This window comes from Pelophylax lessonae (assembly GCF_965119305.1).
Source record: "Pelophylax lessonae genome assembly, chromosome: 3".
Classification (NCBI taxonomy): domain Eukaryota; kingdom Metazoa; phylum Chordata; class Amphibia; order Anura; family Ranidae; genus Pelophylax; species Pelophylax lessonae.
In genome coordinates, this window is record NC_138770.1 from 14,233,193 (window position 1) to 14,257,531 (window position 24,339).

Genomic DNA, 24,339 nt, shown 5'->3' on the forward strand with positions numbered 1-24,339 from the left:
ATCAGTACGTGTGAGATACACCTTCCAAATTTTTGGGGCGCATCTTCCACCACTGAGAATTGCAGGGTGCTTCAGTTTGCCTCATGTTCCGAACTCCTCCTACTCCTCATCCTGCCTGTAGGGTACAAAAAATTGTAATCGGGGCCTAGTCTCTGTTTGTACGTGTGAGATACACCGTATTATAAATTTTTTTTTCTATTCCGCTATTCAATCTACACCCTTTGGGGTAAAAAAAATTAAATAGTCTGTATCGGTACGTGTGAGATACACCTTTTAAATTTGTTTGGCGCATCTCCTTCCACCACCTGGGATTGCAGGGCGCTTCAGTTTACATCCTGTTCCTAACTCCTCCTACTCTGCTTCCTCATCCTCTACCGCTTCCTCATCCGGTCAGCGTAACACCTTCACCACCAAATTCAGCAAAGCCAGGGGTAAACGACAGCAGGCAGTTTTAAAACTTGCATGTTTGGGGGAAAAATCCCACACCGCGCATGAGTTGTGGAGGAGCATGGAACAGCAGACCGATGAGTTGTTGGTGCCAGCGAGCCTCAAGCCCGGCATGGTGGTGTGCGATAACGGGCGAAATCTCATAGCAGCTCTGGGCCTAGCCGGTTTGACGCACATCCCTTGCCTGGCGCATGTGCTGAATTTGGTGGTGCAGAGGTTCCTTAAAAATTACCCCGATATGGCAGAGCTGCTGCAGAAAGTGCGGGCCGCCTGAGCGCACTTTCGGCGTTCTCACCCTGCTGCTGCTCGCCTGTCAGCGCTGCAGCATAACTTTGGCTTTCCCGCTCACCACCTCAAATGTGACGTGCCCACAAGGTGGAACTCCACCCTGCACATGCTGGCAAGACTGTGCGAGCAGCAGCAGGCCATAGCGGAGGTTTAGCTGCAGCACACACGCGTGAGTCGCTCTGCAGAACAGCACCACTTCACCAATAACTGGGCTTCCGTGCGAGACCTGTGTGCCTTGTTGCGCTGTTTCGAGTACTCCACCAACATGAACAGTGTCTATGGCGCCATTCTCAGCGTTCCTATTCCACTTGTATGCCTTTTTAAAAAATTGCTGGATGATGGATGAGGAGGAGGAGGAACCATGTTCACAGCAGAGTGGCACCCAGGCCAGCTCGTGGCCATCACTGGTGCGTGGCTGGGGGTATACAGAGGACACAAACGATACACCTTCCACAGAGGGCAGCCTTTCGTTGCTTCTGGGCAGCCTGGCACACATGAGCGATTACATGCTGCAATGTCTGCGCAACGACCGCCAAGTTGCCCACATTCTAACTTGTGCTGATTACTGGTTGGCAAGTCTCCTGACGGGGACATAGGGTTTCCATGATCTGCCTAGCCAGAAGGCCTGGCAGAACCCTGTTCTTCATGGAAGCCGAAGCCACTTCGAATACTAGGTCAGGGGTGCTCTCCCGAAGAGAGACCATGGACCAGTCTGCGACAGTCCTCAATGGGCATCCTCTCTCGCTGGTAGATAAGGCACTTTTTGGCGCACCATAAAGCGTCCTTAAAGGAACACAGATCCTGCCAGGCGTTGTCAATGTCCTCTTGGGAAAAAGTTCCACCAAATAATCCATTTACCACACCAAAGTGTGTGATGGCAGTCTGTGGTACAAAGTCCTTAAGTTCAGGTTCCAAGGCCCTAAACAGGCTCTGTGCAAAGGGGCACTCCCAGAAAACCTGCAAAGCAGTTTCCTCCTGGATGAACTATTCCTCTATTCAATATACACCCATGCGGGTGAAAATAATTAAATTAAGGCCTAGTCTGTACGTGTGAGATGCACCCTTTTATATACTTTTGTTCTATTCCGCTATTCAATATACACTAGGGATGCACCGAAATTTCGGCCACCGAAATTATCGGCCGAAAATGAGCCTATATCATTTCGGCCGATAATGGGTTAACAGTGCCGAAATTAATATGGCCGCCGTGAGGAAGGAGGAGGGCGCAGGGCAGGTTTTAAAAGTCCCGCCTCTGGCCGGCCGCCTGCCTCTCAATTGACGTCCCTACTACGATCTGTGCATTAATGAAGTGACATACCAGACGGGGCGAGCGGCCGCTAATAGATAGCACTATGTGATCCTTCCCTGTCAGCTCAGTGGTACTGTGTGTGAATGAGAACTGAGCTGACACCGGGCGGGGGGGCGGGACGAGCGGCCACTAATAGATACAACTATGTGAGCCTTCACTTCCCTGTCAGAGGAGATACGTGCCTGACATGTAAGTGAAGTGAAGGCTCACATAGTTGTATCTATTAGTGGCCGCTCCTCCCGCCCCCCCGCCCGGTGTCAGCTCAGTTATCATTCACACACAGTACCACTGAGCTGACAGGGAAGGATCACATAGTTCTATCTATTAGCGGCCGCTCGCACCCCCCCCCGCCCGGAGTGTCCTCTTCAATGCACGATGTATATGAATGAACGAAGTTAAGGCTCACATAGTTACAGATATTAGCGGCCGCTCCCCCCGCCCTCCCTCCCGGTGTGTCACTTCATTCATGGACAGAGAGGGACGCTGAGGCTGATGCGGGGGGGGGGAGGGGTGAGGCAGTTTACCATTGGTATTAGTATTAATTATGCAGCATGAGGGGGTTAATGTATTGTCACTGATGCATTAGAGACCGACCAGTGGCAGTTAATTAACCCCTTTGTGCGGCATTAGTGCAACCAGTATCAGTGTTAATTAACACTGGTTGCACTGCTACTGGTTGCACTAATGCAGCACAAAGGGGTTAATTAACTGCCACTGGTCGGTCACTAATGCATCAGTGACAATACATTAACCCCCTCATGCTGCATAATTCAAATACCATTGGTAATTAAATTAACCTATTGCCAACCCATCACAGTACATATACTGTGACAGGGTGGCAGCGACAGGTGTACGTCGCTGCCTGTTTTTGGCGTATGCCCCTCTTCTTCCTATTTTAAAATTATTTGGGGAAAAAGTAATTTTCGGTTTCGGTTTTCGGCCAATGGCATCCTGCATTTTCGGTTTCGGCCCAAAATTTTCATTTCGGTGCATCCCTAATATACACCCATGCAGGTGCAAAAAATCAAATTGCGGCATAGTCTGTATGTGTACATGTGAGATACACCCTTTCAATTTGTTTGGCGCATCTCCTTCCACCACCGAGGATTGCAGGGTGCTTCAGTTTACATCCTGTTCCTAACTCCTCCTACTCCACTTCCTCATCCTCTACCACCTCCTCATCTGGTCAGCGTAACACCTTCACCACCAAATTCAGCAAAGCCAGGGGTAAACGACAGCAGGCAGTTTTAAAACTTGCATGTTTGGGGGAAAAATCCCATACCGCGCATGAGTTGTGGAGGAGCATGGAACAGCAGACCGATGAGTGGTTGCTGCCAGCGAGCCTCAAGCCCGGCCTGGTGGTGTGCGATAACGGGCGAAATCTCATAGCAGCTCTGGGCCTAGCCGGTTTGACGCACATCCCTTGCCTGGCGCATGTGCTGAATTTGGTGGTGCAGAGGTTCCTTAAAAACTACCCCGATATGTCAGAGCTGCTGCAGAAAGTGCGGGCCGTCTGTGCGCACTTTCGGCGTTCTCACCCTGCTGCTGCTCGCCTGTCAGCGCTGCAGCGTAACTCTGGCCTTCCCGCTCACCGCCTCATATGTGACGTGCCCACAAGGTGGAACTCCACCTTGCACATGCTGCAAAGACTGTGCGAGCAGCAGCAGGCCATAGTGGAGTTTCAGCTGCAGCACACACGCGTGAATCGCTCTGCGGAACAGCACCACTTCACCACCAATAACTGGGCCTCCATGCGAGACCTGTGTGCCCTGTTGCGCTGTTTTGAGTACTCCACCAACATGGCCAGTGCCGATGACGCTGTTCTCAGCTTAACTATCCCACTTCTATGCCTCCTTGAAAAAACAATTCGGGCGATGATGGAAGAGGATGTGGCACAGGATGAGGAGGAGGATGAGGAGGAGGATGAAGAGGTAACATTTCCAGAGGCTTTCAGGGCAGTCATTTGCAAGGGGCTCCGAGGGTGGGTTCCTGCACACACAAACGCCAGGGACACAATTGTCCAGCAGGGGCACAGTTCTGGAGGATGAGGAGGAGGAGCTGGAGGAGGAGATGGAAGCATGTTCACAGCAGGGTGGCACCCAGGCCAGCTCATGGCCATCACTGGTGCATGGCTGGGGGGATACAGAGGACACGGACGATACACCTCCCACAGAGGACAGCCTTTCGTTGCCTCTGGGCAGCCTGGCACACATGAGCGATTACATGCTGCAGTGTCTCCACAACGACCGCCGAGTTGCCCACATTCTAACTTGTGCTGATTACTGGGTGGCCACGCTGCTGGATCCCCGTTACAAGGACAACGTACCGTCCTTAATTCACTCACTGGAGCGCGATCGCAAGATGCGCAAGTACAAGCGCACGTTGGTAGACGCGATGCTGCTGGCATTCCCACCTGACAGCGGGGCCACAGTGGAAGCACAAGGCAGAGGAGGAGGAGGAAGAGGTCGCCAATGAAACCAGGGCACCGCCAGCACCTCAGAAGGCAGGGTTAGCATGACCGAAATGTGGAAAAGCTTTGTCAGCACGCCACAACAAACAGCAGCACCAGCAGCTCATATGGAACGTCTTAGCAGGAGGCAGCATTTCACCAACATAGTGGAGCAGTATGTGTGCACACGCCTAGACGTACTGAATGAGGGGTCTGCCCCCTTCAACTTCTGGGTCTCCAAGTTGGGCACATGGCCTGAGCTTGCCCTTTACGCCTTGGAGGTGCTGGCGTGCCCTGCAGCCAGTGTATTATCTGAACGGGTATTTAGCACGGCTGGGGGCGTTATCACAGACAAGCGCAGCCGCCTGTCCAGAGACAATGTGGACAAGCTCACGTTCATTAAAATGAACCAGGCATGGATCCCACGGGACTTTTCCGTACCTTGTGCAGAATAGCGATGGATACCGACCTTACCCAGCCATTGTTCCATTTTTGCTCTCTCACTCTTTTGGGGTGTACCCTCATTTAAAATTTGTGAAAAGAAGCAGTGTTGGCTACCTCGTCCTCCTCAGGGCCAGATTAACGTAGGGGCTATTGGAGCTGCAGCTCCAGGCCCCTACCTTTATATAGGCCCCGGGTTGGCCATATTCACTGTTACCGCTCTTCTGTCACTTGTAAACACAGAAGTCTGGCTTCTATGCTCGCTTCCCCAGGCAGCTCCCTCAGAACCTCCCCACACAGCAAGAAGGCCGGACAAGGAGGGACAGTTGCTGATGCATGGATGTGTTTATGGGCTTCAGAGACAGCATCCCATGTGGAATTAGGCATGCATGGCTGCACCCTTCCTCCTCTGGGTGCATGCCAAGGCACGGCCCTTAAGGCCCTTCTAAATCCTCAGCACCAAGTCCATGATGCTCTTAATCCGGCCCTGGTCCTCCTCCACTGCCGCTTCCACCTACACCGCCCATAGGTGTGCGCAGCCTATTGCATTAGGGTGTGCACCCCAAAGTTTAAATACACATGCATGCGTTTGCCTACATGTACATGGCCCCGATACATTACTCTCCCTGCTGGCAAAGTGAAATAGAGCAGAGCAGGTCCGAGGGAGATCTTTCCCATCTCCTCACTGGCAAACAGAGCGATAATGCTATGTGCCCTAGGTGATTAGGGTGTGCCCAGGCACATCCGGCACACCCTGTGCGCACGCCTATGAGACCGCCACATCCACCACCACCTCAACCTCCCTCCTACTCCATATGGGCCTCGTCCTTCAGAGATGAAGAACATTGTTTTATTTTTCAGTTTTTTTTGTTGTTTTAAGTTATTTCCCTATCCACATTTGTTTGCAGAGCACTTGCCATGCTCTTAACTACGTTTTGCTGCCATTTGCAGCACTCTAGCCCTTTCCATTGGTGTTTTAGAGCCATTTTAGTGCCTGAAAGTTCGGGTCCCCATTGACTTCAATAGGGTTCGGTGTCCGGGAAAAGTTCGGCAAAAGTCCGGGACACGGACCCGGACTTTTTTTTAAAGTTTGGCCGAACCCGCCGAACACGGACATCCAGGTGTCCGCTCAACTCTAGTTATGAGACCTAGTTTGTTCCTTATCCCTCATATCAGCACCTCCAGGATCCACATCTGGGTAAGCCATAACTCATGAAGGCCACATTCAAGCAAATAGGTGACTCATTATCAGGGCTTGTTTTCTCAGAGAATAGGTGCAGGAATTACCCCTACCCACCTCTGAGCATCATTCCTTTGTTCCACCCCCTACCCACCTCCGAGCACCATTCCTTGGTTCCAACCCCTACCCACCTCCGAGCACCATTCCTTGGTTCCACCCTGTACCCACCTCCAAGCACCATTCCATTCCTTGGTTCCATCCTCTACCCACCTTCAAGCACCATTTCTTGGTTCCATCCCCTACCCACCTCCCAGTACTGCTCTTTTAGACAATACAGAACAAGGTATCATTTTGTGGTGCTGCGTAATTTGTGGACTTTGCTAATGATTGATAACAAGAAAAACAGTAAAATAGATCCCCTGCGGCTAGTAACAATAGATCCCCTAACAATGGACCACACGTAACAAAATTCCTCCCCTAGCAACAATAGACTCCTGGCTGCAACAACAGGTCTCCCCACAGCCAGCATCAATAGACTTCCTGTCAGCAAGCAACAACAGACCCCTCCCAGCAACAACTGACCCCCGAGAAATTTAAGACTCACCCCCAGCAACAGTAGGTCCTCCACCAATGTCCAAATTGGGCCCAAAGTGTAAATATTTTGTGTGGCAACCATTATTTTCCAGCACTACCTTAACCCTCTTGGGCATGGAGTTCACCAGAGCTTCACAGGTTGCCACTGGAGTCCTCTTCCACTCCTCCATGATGACGTCACGGAGCTGGTGGATGTTAGAGAACTTGCGCTCCTCCACCTTCCATTTGAGGATGCCCCACAGATGCTCAATAGGGTTTAGGTGTGGAGACATGCTTGGCCAGTTTATCACCTTCATCCTCAGCTTCTCTAGCAAGGCAATGGTCATCTTGGAGGTGTGCTTGGGGTTGTTATCATGTTGGAATACTGCCCTATGGCCCAGTCTCCGAAGGGAGGGGATCATACTCTGCTTCAGTATGTCACAGTACATGTTGGCATTCATGGTTCCTTCAATAAACTGTAGCTCCCCAATGCCGGCAGCACTCATGCAGCCCCAGACCATGACACTCCCACCACCATGCTTGACTGTAGGCAAGACACACTTGTCTTTGTACTCCTCACCTGGTTGCCGCCACACATGCTTGACACCATCCTAACCTAGGTTTATCTTAGTCTCATCAGACCACAGGACATGGCTCCGGTAATCCATGCCCTTAGTCTGCTTGTCTTCAGCAAACTATTTGTAGGCTTTCTTGTGCATCATCTTTAGAAGAGGTTTCCTTCTGGGATGACAGCCATGCAGACCAATTTGATGCAGTGTGCGGCGTATGGTCTGAGCACTGACAGGCTGACCCCCCCCCACCCTTTTTACCTCTGCAGCCATGCTGGCAGCACTCATACGTCTATTTCCCAAAGACAACCTCTGGCAAGGAGGCTGAGCATGTGCACTCAACTTCTTTGGTCCACCATGGCGAGGCCTGTTGTGAATAAAACCTGTCCCGTTAAAACACTATGTATCGTCTTGGCCACCATGCTGCAGCTCAGTTTCAATGTCTTGGCAATCTTCTTATATCCTAGGCCATCTTTATGTAGAGCAACAATTCTTTTTTTTCAAATCCTCAGAGTTCTTTGCCATGAGGTGCCATGTTGAACTTCCAGTGACCAGTATGAGAGAGTGTGAGCGATAACACCAAATTTACCCCACCTGCTGCTCATTCACACCTGAGACTTTGTAACACTAACGAGTCACATGACACCGGGGAGGGAAAATGGCTAATTGGGCCCAATTTGGACATTTTCACTTAGGGGTATACTCACTTTTGTTGCCAGCGGTTTAGACATTAATGGCTGTGTGTTGAGTTATTTTGAGGGGACAGCAAATATACACTGTTATACAAGCTGTACACTCACTACTTTACATTGTAACAAAGTGTCATTTCTTCAGTGTTGTCACATGAAAAGATAGAATAAAATATTTACAAAAATGTGAGAGGTGTACTTACTTTTGTGAGATACTGTATATTTTATCTTGTACCTAGGATCTTTAGGACAGATACCTATATACACACAACACATTTTGTTCTGATTTTCCCCCTGTGTCCGCCCCAGGTCGGGTTAATTTGTTGGGGGTTGGAAGGAATGCCATGTGCTAGTAAACCATGTTTGTATTTATTATGATGTACATAAATACAGATTATGTTCTATGTCTATGAAACACTAATATCGAGTCTGTTAATTTTAAGAGAAAACTGTCTGTACATCTTCATAGTCCTGAAGAAGCCTTGTGTGAAACGCGTTGACTAGTGAACAGACGAAGATAGAGGAATATGATCCGAAGCAAACACAGTGACGTGACTCCCTCCCTAATGGTTAATGCAAACAGAAAACAGAGGTCGTAGGACTTTATATGAGGCAGGTCATCAACTAAGATATACAAAAATAGAATCTGAACATAGTCATTTATTATACATACAGTAATTGATACAAATGTTGACATCAGTAACAAATATGATGCAGACACGTATACAAAAAAAGCGGAGACAAAAAAATCCATATAGTAAGGAGATTGTTATAATAGTAATAAGATATATTCAGTAATAAAGTACATGGCCGTCACTAAATGTTACATCTAAGTGAAGAGAGGAAATATCTATACCTACACCAACCTTATAATATATACCAACTTATCCTTATATATGTATGATGTACATGAGTGAAATTAGTAGGAGACATTGATCTCCTGTGTACGAGCTGAGCTCAGTTTGAGGCCAGTTTCCTCATTTTATTGAGATCTGGTTTTAGATAAATCAATAAATGTTATTTTAGAATAAATCCATGTAGTTGTTATCGGTCTCATGCTGTGCCCTTAAAGTCCACACATATGACAGTGGTTCCTTGTGAACATCTGTAAGTTCCCATTTCTCTGGAAAGATAGGATGTTGGGACTCTCATGAAAAAAATTACATGGAGTCCCTCCCCCCCAGTCTATACCAGGCCCACGCCAAAATGTAAAAAAAATAAATGGCGTGGAGTCCCCCAAAATCCATACCGGATCTTAACCTGAGAATGCAGTTTGGCAAGTCAGGAAAAGGGGGACAAGTGAGCACCCCCCTTCCAACCCATACAAGGCCACATGTCCTCACTATGGGGTGGGGGTGGGTGTTTTGTGGCAGCTCTGCCCCCCACCCCAAAGCACCTTGTCCCCATATTGATGGGGACAAGGGCTTCTTCCCCACAACCATGGCCTGTGGTTGTGGGGGTCTGCAGGCAGTGGGCTCGTTGTAACATGAAAGCCCCTTTTACCAAGGGGACCCCAGATCCCCCCATGTGAATGAGTATCGGGACCATAGTACCTGTTCACCAAAAAAGTGTCAAAAAGTAATAAAAACACACACAATTTTTGAAAAATTCTTTATTAAAAAATAAAATCCAGCCTCCCCCGATGTAGATCCGTCATCAATCACAACACCCGCCACACCCAAAAAAATTAATTAAAAAAAGACGCTCTCTCCATCATGGAGGCCCTCTGCCTACTGCAGACTCCCCGTTTCACATCTTTTATATAGGTAAGGGGCGGGGTCACCTGTCTACATCACCTAGTGGCCATGCCCCTTCTGACTCCAGGGACCCAGTGTGCACCGATCCATGATGTCAGAAGGGGGCAGTTCCATCAGGTGACCACCCCCCCTTTACTTATGTAAAAAATGTCAAATGGAGGAGGAGCCTGCAGTAGTTCTTTTAAAATAAACGATTTTTCAAAAATTGTGTGTGTGTTTTTATTACTTTTTGCCACTTTTTTGGTGAATAGGTACAGGTACTATGGTCTCGATACTCATTCACATGGGGGGAGGGGGCGGGATCTGGGGGCCCCCTTGGTAAAAGAGGCTTTCATGTTACAACGAGCCCACTGCCTGCAGACCCCCACAACCACAGGCCACGGTTGTGGGGAAGAGATCCTTGTCCCCATCAACATGGTGACAAGGTGCTTTGGGGTGGGGTGGGCAGAGTCAGGCTGCATGCCGGGATAAAGGGTCTGGTATGGATTTTAGGGGAGAACCCACGCTGTTTTTTTTTTCATTTTTGCCCCCGAAGGGTCTGGTATGGACTGGGGGGGGGGGGGGGGGGGACCACGCTGTTTTTTTCTATTGCCAGGCAATACAGGCATTCTTTTCTTTCCATTCCAGTCGGTGGGGAAGCCCGCTGACAGCTGATGAGTCATGGTTGGTAAGGATGCGGCCGGCCGGCTTCCCGGCTTGCTGCTCAACAACCAACTATTTCTTCACACAGTCAATCGTTTTTTTTTTTGACTGATCCGAATTTGAATCGTTCTGAAAAGTTGGAATTCATTCGAAAATGAAAAAACAAAACAAATTTTAACAGATTTCAACAAAATTCATTACAATTTTATTTGGAGATTTGGATACATCCGAATCTAGGAATAACCAAAAATTTGTCGGAATTTGTATTTGCTTCGAAACGAATTTCACGTGTCTTACACTTAATGGCCACCCGCTAACAGCTGGGCTCCCAGCCAATGCAAATGGCCGCCAATGGCAGGGCCCACTCTCCAGGCATGAATCCTCTACATATGTGTGCCATAACACCACCCCGCTGATAGCTGGGGACTCAATGACCACTCGGGACATCCTGGAAGACTTCTGGATACCAAAAGGAAGCTCCTGACATCCGCACAGCTGCCCAGCACTAGACCTGCCCACCAATACTTCCAATAGGTAGGAAAACTTCATACAAAAATGGTCCTATAAGTGAGGAGGACAAAAAGAAACGCAGCCATTGACTTATCCTGAACATTAATGGGGGTGGGGTCTTATGGGGGAGGAACGAGGGCGGGGCTACACAAACGTATGCTGCCATGGACATCTGTCAGGAAAACACATTATGGCCACTAGATGGAACTGACCATTATAGGAAATCCCAATTCGCCATGACTGGGGGAATGCAGGTCACATTTCATGAGCACATTTGTAACAACAAGACCTGTAAGTGTTTGTGAAATTTTCCCGAGCCAATGAAAGGTAAGGACTCCATTTTTATTTTTCTCCTGCTATCAATGGCCAACATGGGACAACACTTCATCCATGACTTAGATCTCTGATCTCCTTATGAAGTGTTTCTTACATGATGAAGAACAGCCATGGAGTATATCTGAGGTGTATATCAGGGTATGCCTCTTCCCCACATGTCCACCAACATTAATATAGAAGACATTTCCCGCACTCAAGGCACTAATACACATCCAGGGTTGTGTGGGACCCCTGATATACAGGAAGACCAGGACTTCAGTGAGGAATATTTCCCTCACTCAGGACAGGAATTCGGCTTCTCCCTAGTGTGAGATCTCTGATGTTTGTAAAGATGGTACTTCCGTGCAAAATATTTTCCGCATTCAGAACAGGAATACGGCCTCTCCCCTGTGTGAGATCTCTGATGCATGTTAAGATGGGACTTCACTGAAAAACATTTCCCGCACTCAGGACAGGAATACGGCTTCTCACCAGTGTGCAATCTCTGATGTGTGGAAAGATTGGACTTCTCTGAAAAACATTTCCCGCACTCAGGACAGGAATACGGCTTCTCACCAGTGTGCAATCTCTGATGTGTGGAAAGAGCAATCTTCTGTGAAAAACATTTCCCGCACTCAGGACAGGAATACGGCTTCTCACCAGTGTGCGATCTCTGATGTCTGTCAAGATGGGACTTCACTGAAAAACATTTCCCGCACTCAGGACAGGAATACGGCTTTTCCCCCGTGTGAGATCTCTGATGTCTGTCAAGATGGGACTTCACTGAAAAACATTTCCCGCACTCAGGACAGGAATACGGCTTCTCACCAGTGTGCGATCTCTGATGCTTGGAAAGAGTGGACTTCTCTGAAAAACATTTCCCGCACTCAGGACAGAAATATGGCTTCTCACCAGTGTGTGATTTCTGATGCTTGGAAAGAATGGACTTCTCTGGAAAACATTTCCCGCACTCAGGACAGGAATACGGCTTCTCCCCCGTGTGAGATCTCTGATGTCTGGAAAGATGGTACTTCTGTGCAAAACATTTCCCACACTCAGGACAGGAATACAGCTTCTCACCAGTGTGCGATCTCTGATGCCTGGAAAGACTTGACTTCTCTGAAAAACATTTCAAGCACTCAGGACAGTAATACGGCTTCTCACCAGTGTGCAATCTTAAGGTAGCCAGGTTTTCTCCTGGACTATACTGTGTGATGTCCTCATCTTCTACTTTACAGTCTGGAGACAAAGTGAGACAATCCTCTGAGGTTTTCCTCATCTCCTGTCCATCTACTAAAATAGAAATACAAAGATTATTACTAGACATCAGCAGATTGGTTCCCCTAAACCAGGACTCCACCCACATCAGGCAGCTTTGTCTCTGAGGATCTTACAATTCCCCCCCAAGGTAACTAGTAAATGGGTCCTCTGATCTCCTACCAGTTCATTTCTTTATTCATGGACCTTAGTCAGAGAGTAAGGAAACAACGAGAACTGTCTTTTATAGGAGTGACAGTGATGAGGGGATTATAGGACGAGTGTCCCCTCCCCCTCTATCACTCATTGCCATCTTCCCAACACAAGAAGTCCTGCACTTCCTTTTTTAGTCCATGATTTAGTCATGATTAACAGTGGAGCTGAGCCCCACCAGAGGTCAGAGAGTGAGGAAGGGGGGAGAACAACCAAGATGAAGACTGGACTGATCCTGAAGACCACAATCATTGGGTTACTCACCCCTCCCTCATTATCACTTTCTGTTTAAGGTTCCAAAGTTGGAGGATGTTATCACATTATTATACCCATGTAAAAGTCTGTCCTCCAATCAAATCATCAGATATAAAATGTCCAGATGGTAGGAAATGGGTGTAACAAAAGAGAATCCATATTATGTGTATATATAACAGTGGGTAGAGGGGAGAGAGCAGAAGTCAGGAGTATGTAATGTACAACATAGAGTATATAGTGCAGGGGTCAGGAGTATGTAATATACAACATAGAGTATATAGTGCAGGGGTCAGGAGTATGTAATATACAACATATAGTATATATTGCAGGGGTCAGGACTCATAATATTTGTGTTCAGTAATCAGTTGCAGAGGTCCCACACCGCTGCCTCCTATCTCCTGAGACTGCACTCAGTGACTTGGGTGTGAGACTATACAGACATATCCCTCCACCCGGCACAGCCAGCAAATAACAGAGCAAGGAACCCCGGGAGAATTGTTCTGTCAGAGATCTTGCTAGACCCGGGCATGGGGCAGAAGACCCAAGGTACATACCCCAGGTGTCTAGGTCAAGCAGCTTCTATTGTAAAAATCAACATTTTGCTGCCAGCTGAACCCCAGAATCTCCATAAATCCAGTCTAGAGACATAAATTGTGTCTGCAGCACAGAGAAGGAAGATTATCCAAGAGAAAAAAGGAATACAGGATGGGGAACACAGCTCAGGAAAGTGACCAGGGGATTACAGGCTGATATCACCCAGTCCCCGCCCTACACTTGGTTCAGTGCAGGAATTGTTGTGCATTTATTTCATGTTCCACTCTTTGGAGATTTGGATGCTGTCAGATCTGTAGGCAATTCTCCTTACTGCAGCAGGAAATTGCATTTTTGAAATCAGAGATATTTAAATTATCTGTTAAACAAACTCCAGCTGGGACTGCTGCAATGCCACTGCCACAGAGGACCCCCAGAAATGGCAGATGGGTTACTGTAGGTTCTGGAAGACTTAGAGTGGTGGATAGAAGACATGTCCCAAAGTCGGTGGTTCTCCATAATTCATTTGCAGCACTCTCAGAATGTAAGGACAACATGGATAGGGACTCAAGCACAGACGGTGAGAAACCATCGACTCCTATGTCTAATGTATGCAAGACTGCAGCCAAGGACAAAAAAGATAAAGTGAAGTCTCAAAGGAAGCAGCTGTTGCTGGGTGATTCAATCATAAGAAGTGTGGAGCTTAAAGAAAATGGTTTTGTGAGATGTCTCCCTGGTGCTACTGCTAGACGAGATAGAAGACGTATTATTAATATTGTTAAGCAAGCAAAGCAGGAAGGGGACATGGATGTTCTTGTCCATCTAGGGACAAATGACCTGGCTTGCAATGAAGTGTCAGAGGTGAAAAAATATTTTATCACACTTGGTAATGACGTACAGGATTTTGCATCCACCATTTCATTTTCTGAAGTTCTGCCTGTGCATAATGTTCAGAATGATAGGCAGAGGCGCATAAAGGAGTTCAACATATGGCTTAGTAAATGGTGTCAAGAGCAAGGATTTGGCTTTGTTTCTCATGATAGCTCTACTTGGAATAGAAAGGAACTGTACAAAAAAGATGGTTTGCATCTTTCTCTCAAAGGAACAAATGTACTTAGTGAACAACTCCAAGAATTTGCGAAAGAGTATTTAAACTAGGAAGGGGGGGGGGGGCAAAAGAGTGAAAATACAAGAGTCCAATTGCCCCCCGAAACAATGCCAAAACAGGTCAGAAGCACAGAGGTTAAGAAATGATAAGCTCAGAGTCCTGTCTACAAATGCTCGCAGTTTAGGTAAAAAAAAATCAATGAACTTGGGTCAATAATGGCATCTGAGAATGTAGATTTAGTGGCTGTTACGGAGACATGGTTTAATAAAGGAAATGACTGGGACATAACCATACCAGGATACTCTTTATACAGAAGAGACAGAGAAGGCAAGAAAGGAGGAGGAGTGGCCCTGTATGTGAAAGATAGCATTAAATCTAACCTAATACAACTTGGTGAGTCCAACATAGAGTTTGGGTTACGTTGCAGTTTGCTAATCATGCAGTAACTCGTGTAGGTGTGATATATAGACCACCTGGTCAAGTTAAAGAACTAGATGATCTACTAGTTGAAGAAATAGCTAAAATGACAATGAAAGGAGAAGTTATCATTATGGGAGATTTTAATCTTCCAGATATAAACTGGAAAACCAAAATAGCAAGTTCTACCAGGAGTACAGATATTCTAAATTCCCTACTGGGGTTGTCTCTGCAACAAGTGGTTGAGGAGCCAACCCGGAGGGAGGCCATTTTGGATTTGGTACTCACAAATGGGGATTCGGTATATGATGTCATTGTAGGCGAAACCTTGGGATCCAGTGATCACCAGTCAGTGTGGTTTAATATAAGAACTGTGAAAGAGTCACACCACACAAAAACAAAAGTTTTAGATTTTAGAAAAACAGACTTTTCAAAAATGAAATTAGTCATAAATGAGTCCTTATCAGACTGGTACAGATTACATGGAGTCCAGGAGAAATGGGACTACTTAAAAGGTGCATTATTGAAGGCAACAGAAAATTGCATTAGACTTGTCAGTAAAAGCAAAAAAAGGAAGAGACCACTGTGGTACTCAGCAGAAGTGGCCCAAATCATTAAAAATAAAAAGCTAGCATTTTGTAATTATAAAAAAACCCAGAGCAATGAAGATAAGGAAATCTACAAGATTAGGCAGAAAGAGGCCAAGCAAGTTATAAGAACTTCTAAAGCGCAGGCAGAAGAAAAACTAGCTCAGTCTATGAAAAAGGGGGATAAGACATTCTTCAGATATATAAATGAAAAAAGGAAATTAAAACAAGGAATAACTAAATTAAAAACAAAGGACGGAAGGTATGTAGAAGAGAATAAAGGGCTAGCCGACTGCCTTAATGAATACTTCTGTTCAGTTTTTACAGAAGAAAAAGAAGGAGAAGGACCTCCACTTGAAAGGATGACTAATGAATCGTTTGATGCATGTGTCTTTACAGAGGAAGACGTTCTAAGATTGCTGTCTAAAGTGAAGACAAATAAGTCACAGGGTCCTGATGAGATACACCCAAAATTATTAAAAGAGCTTAGTGGTGAGCTGGCAAAACCATTAACAGATTTATTTAACCAATCATTAGTAACAGGAGTCATCCCGGAAGATTGGAAATTTGCAAATGTCGTGCCCATTCACAAGAAAGGTAGTAGGGAGGAATCGAGCAACTATAGACCAGTGAGTCTGACATCAATAGTAGGCAAATTAATGGAAACCCTATTAAAGGATAGGATTGTGGAACATCTTAAATCCCATGGATTGCAAGATGAAAAACAACATGGGTTTACTTCAGGGAGATCATGTCAAACAAATCTTATAGATTTTTTTGACTGGGTGACTAAAATAATAGACGGTGGAGGTGCAGTAGACATTGCATATCTAGATTTTAGTAAGGCTTTTGACACTGTCCCACATAGAAGACTTATCAATAAACTGCAGTCATTGAGCATGGACTCCCATATTGTTGAGTGGATTAGGCAGTGGCTGAGTGACAGACAACAGAGGGTTGTAGTCAATGGAGAACATTCAGAACAAGGTCATGTTACTAGTGGGGTACCTCAGGGATCTGTACTGGGACCAATATTGTTTAATATCTTCATAAGTGATATCACAAAAGGCCTCGATGGTAAGGTTTGTCTTTTTGCTGATGACACAAAGATATGTAACAGGGTTGATGTTCCTGGAGGGAAACGCCAAATGGAAAAGGATTTAGAAAAACTAGAAGAATGGTCAGAACTCTGGCAACTGAAATTTAATGTGGATAAGTGCAAGATAATGCACCTGGGGCGTAAAAACCCAAGGGCAGAATATAGAATATTTGACACAGTCCTGACCTCAGTATCTGAGGAAAGGGATTTAGGAGTAATTATTTCAGAAGACTTAAAGGTGGGAAGACAATGTAATAGAGCAGCACGAAATGCCAGCAGAATGCTTGGATGTATAGGGAGAGGTATAAGCAGTAGAAAGAGAGAAGTGCTTATGCCGCTGTACAGAACACTGGTGAGACCTCACTTGGAGTATTGTGCGCAGTACTGGAGGCCATATCTCCAGAAGGATATAGATACTCTAGAGAGAGTTCAGAGAAGAGCTACTAAACTAGTACATGGATTGCAGGAAAAAACTTACCAGGAAAGGTTAAAGGACCTTAACATGTATAGCTTGGAAGAAAGAAGAGACAGAGGGGATATGATAGAAACTTTTAAATACATAAAGGGAATCAACTCGGTAAAGGAGGAGAGCATATTTAAAAGAAGAAAAACTACTACAAGAGGACACAGTTTTAAATTAGAGGGGCAAAGGTTTAAAAGTAATATGAGGAAGTATTACTTTACTGAGAGAGTAGTGGATGCATGGAATAACCTTCCTGCAGAAGTGGTAGCTGCAAATACAGTGAAGGAGTTTAAGCATGCATGGGATAGGCATAAGGCTATCCTTCATATAAGATAGGGCCAGGGACTATTCATAGGATTCAGATATATTGGGCAGACTAGATGGGCCAAATGGTTCTTATCTGCCGACACATTCTATGTTTCTACACTGGACCAATCAGTGAGTGGTATGGGTGGAGGAATGTATTTAGTGACCCACCTATGCTGATCTCTGTAGGAGTGTCCTCCTCTATAAATGTCCCCATTATTCCATCCTCCTCCATAGACTGCTGATCATCCCTCACATACGTCTCTTCTTCTTCTGCTTTAACCTCAAATTCTATATCGATTGGATCTCCACTCTAAACAAAGTAAATGAGAGAAAATATAATCTGGAAGATATAAGCTTTATTATTGTGATATTATATATATAAAAAAAAACACATCCTCTCCAGAAGTCCATGTTCTAGATGCTCCAATCCACCAACCTTGTAACAGTGAGGGATGGTGTGACCTTCCTGTGTGGAATCCCGGGAATACAGAGGACGGGGACATCTCTCTGGTGGGTTTCTGTAGCTGGATGACTCCACCATGGTGTCCTGATACAGATCTTTGTGTTCTTTTAGAAACTCTGACTCCTCCATCACCCCATCCTCATCATCCTCCTCTTTTATCTCTTCTTTAACCTCAACTTTAGAATCTCTCAGGTTTCCACTCTGAATATATAATAAAAATGACATCAATGGTAACAATGCAGATAATGTACAGATCCTAATGATACTATCAGTGATTGTTCCTCATCTACCTGATGATGGTGAGGGATGGTGTGACCTTCCTGTGTGGAATCCCGGGAATACAGAGGACGGGGACATCTCTCTGGTGGGTTCCCATTACTGGATCCATCTGTAGGAAACACACACACTGACTGAATACATTGTTTCTATGTGTTTATCAGATGATGGGGGATCTAGGTGGAGCCTCCGTACTGCTCTCTCCTTTACAATAAAGTCTCCTCTTACCCGGTGATGTGAGGGGCGGCTGATTCTCCATCATGAAGTCTTTCCCAGCACCGCTCACCTCTCCTGTCAGCAACTCAATGATCTCTCTGGTGACTTCTTGAATCTTCTTCTTTTTTAGTTCTCTATTCTATCAGGGAAGGAGGTGGAGGCAATGTGTATGATCTCCAGACTTCACAGGAGGAAAACTCTAGATATGAACACAAATAGTAAAATCAAATGACATTCCCAGAATCCTCCTCACCTCACTATTCAGGTCCCCTTTTTATTTAAACCCCACTTCATGCTGAGGTTTCTGGTATTACATACAATGCAGGTCCAACAGCCCTACTTTGGAAGTAAAGAGGCCTGGGGTTCCGCCCACATCCTATGAGCACAAGAAATAAAGAGTCAGAGGGATATTTGAAGTAAGAGCTGTGAGGTCAGTGTGATGTCATAGCATTCTCTGATTCTGATTGGAGGGAAATTGGGAGGAGAAGCTGTGTAGGGAGATACAATGTTGGGAGACTGAAAGAGAAAATCAACTGACCTGGGCTGTGCCAGTAGAGTGAAGAGGGAGGGGCTCTCCACCGTGTGAGGAGACCCCATGATGGGATCGGAAGTTACTGGAGACACAGGAAGAAAGAAAGCCGAAGACATACTGAGACCTAGCAAGGAGGAAAGACCGAGTGATCTGCAAGGGAGTGACACTGATCCCATCCCTCAATATCAGCACTGCCAATGATTCCCCCCTCCCCCACACCACTGCTGCCACTGATCCCCCCCACACACACACACATACCAGTACCACTGAACCTTTCCCTCCCTCACCAACACCTTTGCTGCCACTGAATCCATCCCACCCTCCACCACTGCTACTACTCATCCCATTCCATCCCCCCCAACCACCACCCTTGCCACTGATCCCATGCCCCCTCACCACTGCCACTCATCCCATCCCCCCACCACCACTGCTCCCATCTCACCCTCACCACTGCCACTCATCCCACCTCCCACCACCGCTGCCACTGATCCCATCCCATTCCACTCCCCCAACCACCACCACTTATCTCATTTCATCCCATCCCCCCAACCACCCCTGCCACTCATTCTATCCCCCCCACCGCTGCCACTCATCCCATCCCCTCCACTATTGCTGCCTCTCATCCCATCACATCACCATTTATCCCATTCCATCCCCCCCTCCACCACAGCTGCCAATCATCCCATCCCCCCACCACCACCGCTGCCACTCATCCCAGGGTCGTAACTAAAGGGGGTCCCAATTGCAATGGCCCATGTGTTTCCCCTGTACACCTGGATAAGGGAGGGAGGGGGCATATAGAGAAACAAATCTCCTCCATTTTTCCAAGTTCTCCTCCTCTCCCTCCCATAGGCATTCAGCGGCTGCAGGAGGAAAATGGAGGGGATTTTTTCCACTATGTGTCACCCCTGCTGCCCTCCTATCCAGGTCCTGCTGCCCTCCAGCCCCGGGAAAAGTGGGAAGGGCCCTGGCCGGGGGTTAGGGGGACCCTTCGTGGTTTCTTGAACTGGGGCCCTGTAGGTTCTAGTTACGCCTCTGTGTCATAGGATTCTCTGACCCTGATAGGAGGGACATTAGGAGGAGGAGTTGTGTGGTCAGGGTAGTATCATAGGATATTCTGACTCTGATTGGAGGGACATTGGGAGGAGGAGCTGTGTGGTCAGTATCCTAGGATTCGCTGACTCTGATTGGAGGGACATTGGGAGGAGGGGCTGTGGGGGGCACTATGTGAGGTTTCTGCACACAAAGAATCATTTTTCCCAGGTGCGTCACACCTCTCCTAAAATTAAAGATTAACTTTGTATTTGGGCTTTGTCAGGACACATCATATTCCTGTGATCTCCGTGTATTCCGGAGACTTTACTGATCACATTTTAGGATGAATATCTGAGACTGGGATCATTATATAAAAAAATAAAAATCTGGATATTTACTGCAAAGACGTTTTCCTCTTCTTATTTGAATCCTAAAAAAACTGAATTTTTGTAAAATCTTACCTGTAAAATTCCTTTCTCTGAGTCCTCCGACAGTGGCCGCCTCCTCTAAGTCATCACTATTGGGTATTGACTTCCGCTCCACAGGAGTAGCTAGGCATAAGACTTAGTCAAAAGAACAAAGGCATTTGCATATACACACCCATAGTCAATACCCCCCTGCAGTGACCACTCTCAACTTAGTTTGGTAGCATAGCAGTAGGTAATAAGAACACAACCCCAAAAGAGGGGCGGGGGCGGCGACTGTCGGAGAACTCAGAGAAAGGAATTTTTACAGGTAAGATTTTACAAAAATTCAGTTTTCTCTTACGTCCTCCGACAGTCGCCGCCTCCTCTAAGTCATCACTATTGGGATGTCCCAAAGCAGTGTAGACATGAGGGGTGGGAGACGCAACCATAGAAAGGCAACGCAATACCCACATCAGAGAAAGGAACCTTACCAGCACAGTAAGGGAACCTTCTGGGCAATAGAAAAAAACAAGGCTCAACAGGAGCAACAGCCCAGGAAAGTAAATACCAACAGCCAGGGACCCAGAAAAAAACACAAGGGTCCTTCATGGCACTGCCGCACTGAGAACATTGCGGCCAAAAGAGGCATCAGCTGATGCCAGAACATCTACCTTGTAGAATTTGGAAAAGGTGTGCACCGATGACCAAGTCGCAGCCTTGCACACCTGGGCCACTGAGGCACGATGCCAATAGGCCCAGGATGCACTCAAAGATCTGGTAGAGTGCGCCTTAACAGGGAAGGGTGGAACCCGTTCCTTCAAAGCATAAGCCTGTTCAATGGTCTGTCTTATCCATTTGGCAATAGTCCCTGCAGACGCAGCCATGCCCTTCCGAGGTCCCTCAGGAAGGACAAAGAGGGAATCCGTCCTCCGAAAGGATTCTGTAGATGACAGGTAGACCCTGATCGCCCTGACAACATCCAAGGAATGCAAAGCAATCTCCTTAGGATGCTTAGGCTTCGTACAAAGCGAAGGCAGGACAATGTCCTCATTAAGGTGGAACTCAGAGATCACCTTAGGAAGAAAAGACGGGTGTGGCCGCAAGACCACCTTATCCTTGTGAATTATCAAGTAAGGAGAGCGGCAAGACAACGCCACCAGCTCCGATACTCTGCGAGCCGAAGTGATCGCCACTAAAAAGGCCACCTTCTTAGACAGCAGAGGCAACGATATCTCCCGGATGTTTTCAAAGGGAGCACGCTGTAACACGGACAGAACCAAGTTCAAGTCCCCTGGAGGTAAAGGCTCCTTTCTGGGAGGAGCCAAATGTTGCACACCTTGAATGAAGGTGCGAATCAAGGAATGAGATGCCGCAGGGAGTTGGAAAAGAATAGCCAGTGCAGACACCTGGCCCTTTATCGTGGCTAGCGCCAGGCGCTGGTCCAGTCCAGACTGGAGGAAAGCCAACACTCTCGACACCGAGTACGAGCGAGGGGAGAACCCCCTGGACTCACACCAGGCGAAATAAGCTTTCCAGGTGCGGTAATAGATTTTACCAGATGAGGTTTTCCTAGCCTTGATTAGAGTAGGGATAACCTCAGGGGAGAGACCCCTGTCCCTCAGGACCTGGGTCTCAACAGCCAGGCCGTTAAAGCCAGCGACTGCAAAGCAGGATGGAAGATCGGTCCCTGAGACAGTAGATCTTCCCACATTGGCAGTCACCACGGAGGTGCCACTGCCAGGTGAACAACGTCGGCGTACCAGGCCCGGCGAGGCCAGTCCGGCGCCACCAGAATCACCAGGTGCGGTTCCGAGGCTAACCTGCGGAGGAACCTGGACAACAACTGAATCGGAGGAAAGGCATACATCAGACGATACTGATGCCAAGGGGCCACCAACGCATCCGAGGCAACTGCCAGAGGATCGCGCGTTCTTGCCACAAACCTTTCCACCTTTTGGTTTAGCCGAGATGCGAAAAGATTCACGTCCGGGGATCCCCACTTCGCACACAGCATTTGAAAGACCTCCAGGTGCAGGGACCATTCCCCCCGTTCCAGGGTCTGGCGGCTCAGATAGTCGGCCTGCCAATTCTCCACACCCAGAATGTGAACTGCTGAAATAGCCGGAACATGAGTCTCGGCCCAAGACAGAATGTCGGTCACTCCTGGTGCCCCCTTGGTGGTTGATATAAGCCCCCGCGGTAGCATTGTCCGTCTATACCCGAACAGGACGGCCCCGAAGACGGTCCGACCACTGGAAGAGACAGAGCTTGATCGCTTGCAATTCCAGCACATTGATCGGAAGGGAGGATTCCTCTGCCGACCAAGTGCCCTGGGCAGACAGGTTGCCCAGGACTCCACCTCAGCCCGACAGACTGGCATCCGTGGTAACCACTGTCCACAGTAACGGACGGAAGGACTTGCCTCCCGACACCGCCGGGGACTGGAGCCACCACAGAAGATCCACTCTGGTCTGGCGACTCAACGAGACACACAGATCCAGGGACTGAGGTAGTTTGTTCCACCTGGCCAGGATCTCCGCTTGGAGAGACCGTGTGTGAAACTGAGCAAAGGGTATCGCCTCGAAGGCCGATACCATCAACCCTAGGGACCGCATGCAGGTCCTGAATGATGAGGACGGATTGTCCCTGAGGGACCTGATCTCGTCCTGCAAGGTCCGGAGCTTGTCCTCCGGCAAGAACACCTTTGCCTGAGCAGAATCCAGGATCATTCCCAGATAGGGAAGATGAACCGATGGAGACAACGTCGACTTCTGTACGCTGATGCTCCATCCGAACTCCTGGAGCGTCTGTACCGTGGTGGACAGATCGCGCAGTAGGTCCTGGCGGACACTCGACCTTAGTAGGAGATCGTCCAGATACCCCAAGACCGCAATGCCCCGAGCCCTTAGCAGGCCCAGAACCGGTGCCAGCACTTTGGTAAAGACCTTTGGAGCCGAAGCAAGACCGAAAGGTAACGCCACAAACTGATAGAGGTCCTTCGCTATTGCGAACCGAAGGTACCTCTGGTGACCCTCGAAAATGGGGATGTGTAGGTACGCATCCTTCAGGTCTATAGAGGCCAGGAATTCCCCCGGACTCAGTGAGGCCACCACCAAACGGAGAGATTCCATACGGAACTTTCGGACGCGCATGAAGCGGTTCAGTGCTTTCAGGTCCAGGATAGGATGCACTTTGCCCTCCGATGAGGCACCGGGACAATCACCCCCTGGGCAAGGAGGTCCTGCACCGCTTGATGCAGGTCCTGCAGACGCCCCGGAGGCAAATGAAGATTTGAGGGAAAAAATCTGTCCGCCGGTCGGGAAAGGAATTCGATCTTGTACCCTGATCGAATGATTTCCTGAACCCACCTGTCCGGAATTCGGAGCAGCCAAGGTTGGAGGAAATTGTGCAAACGTCCCCCCACCCCTGAAATGGGTGAGGCCGCCCCTTCAGGCAGAGGCGGATTGACCCGCCGAGCCGGCAGTGCCGGACTTCTGCTTGCCTGCCCAGGGCTTCTTCTGGCTACCTTGGCCCTTGAAGGGCTTGCCCTTAGTTTGGTTCTGAAAGGCACGAAAGGACCCCTGAGTGGATCGAGAAGTAGAACCCCGCTTGCCACGAAAGGACTTGTTTTTCAGGTTCTGGGGTAGCAAGGTGCTCTTGCCCCCCCATGACGCCTTTCACCAAGGTATCCAACGCCTTGCCAAAAAGGCGAGAACCAGCATAGGGAAAATCAGCAACTGTTTTCCGTGACGACTGGTCAGCCGACCAGCTCTTCAGCCAGATTAAGCACCGCAACACTAGACAGGCGTGCCACTAAAGGGGCCTCATTTAAGGCCGCATCACACAAATACATGACTCCTTGGTGAATTTGATCCACCATAGCTAGCCTGGCAGGTGGAACCGAATCAGACACGAGGTTGCTCCTAAGCACCTTAGTCCAATCAGCCACCACCTGAGCCACCAAGACAGATGCTAAAACAGGTTTGAGCAAGGAACCCGCCA

At 47.8% G+C, this 24,339-nt stretch overlaps 3 protein-coding genes across 3 annotated transcripts in view; 1 reads left to right on the forward strand and 2 right to left on the reverse strand.

Moving 5' to 3' along the window:
- The window catches only part of LOC309550227 (uncharacterized protein), a 1,381,219-nt gene that overhangs the window by 489,944 nt on the left and 866,936 nt on the right, over positions 1–24,339 (forward strand).
- LOC309548727 (uncharacterized protein) overlaps positions 1–24,339 on the reverse strand; it is a gene marked incomplete at its 5' end in the record, with an annotated part of 365,133 nt that overhangs the window by 118,465 nt on the left and 222,329 nt on the right. The window lies entirely within an intron of this gene.
- Positions 1–24,339, reverse strand: part of LOC309548723 (uncharacterized protein) — a gene marked incomplete at both ends in the record, with an annotated part of 158,513 nt that overhangs the window by 97,874 nt on the left and 36,300 nt on the right. The window contains 4 exons of the mRNA XM_082248679.1: positions 12,378–12,462; positions 17,577–17,718; positions 17,845–18,072; positions 18,162–18,259. Coding sequence (XP_082104805.1) covers positions 12,378–12,462; positions 17,577–17,718; positions 17,845–18,072; positions 18,162–18,259 — 553 coding nt within the window. The remainder of the gene's footprint in view (positions 1–12,377; positions 12,463–17,576; positions 17,719–17,844; positions 18,073–18,161; positions 18,260–24,339) is intronic.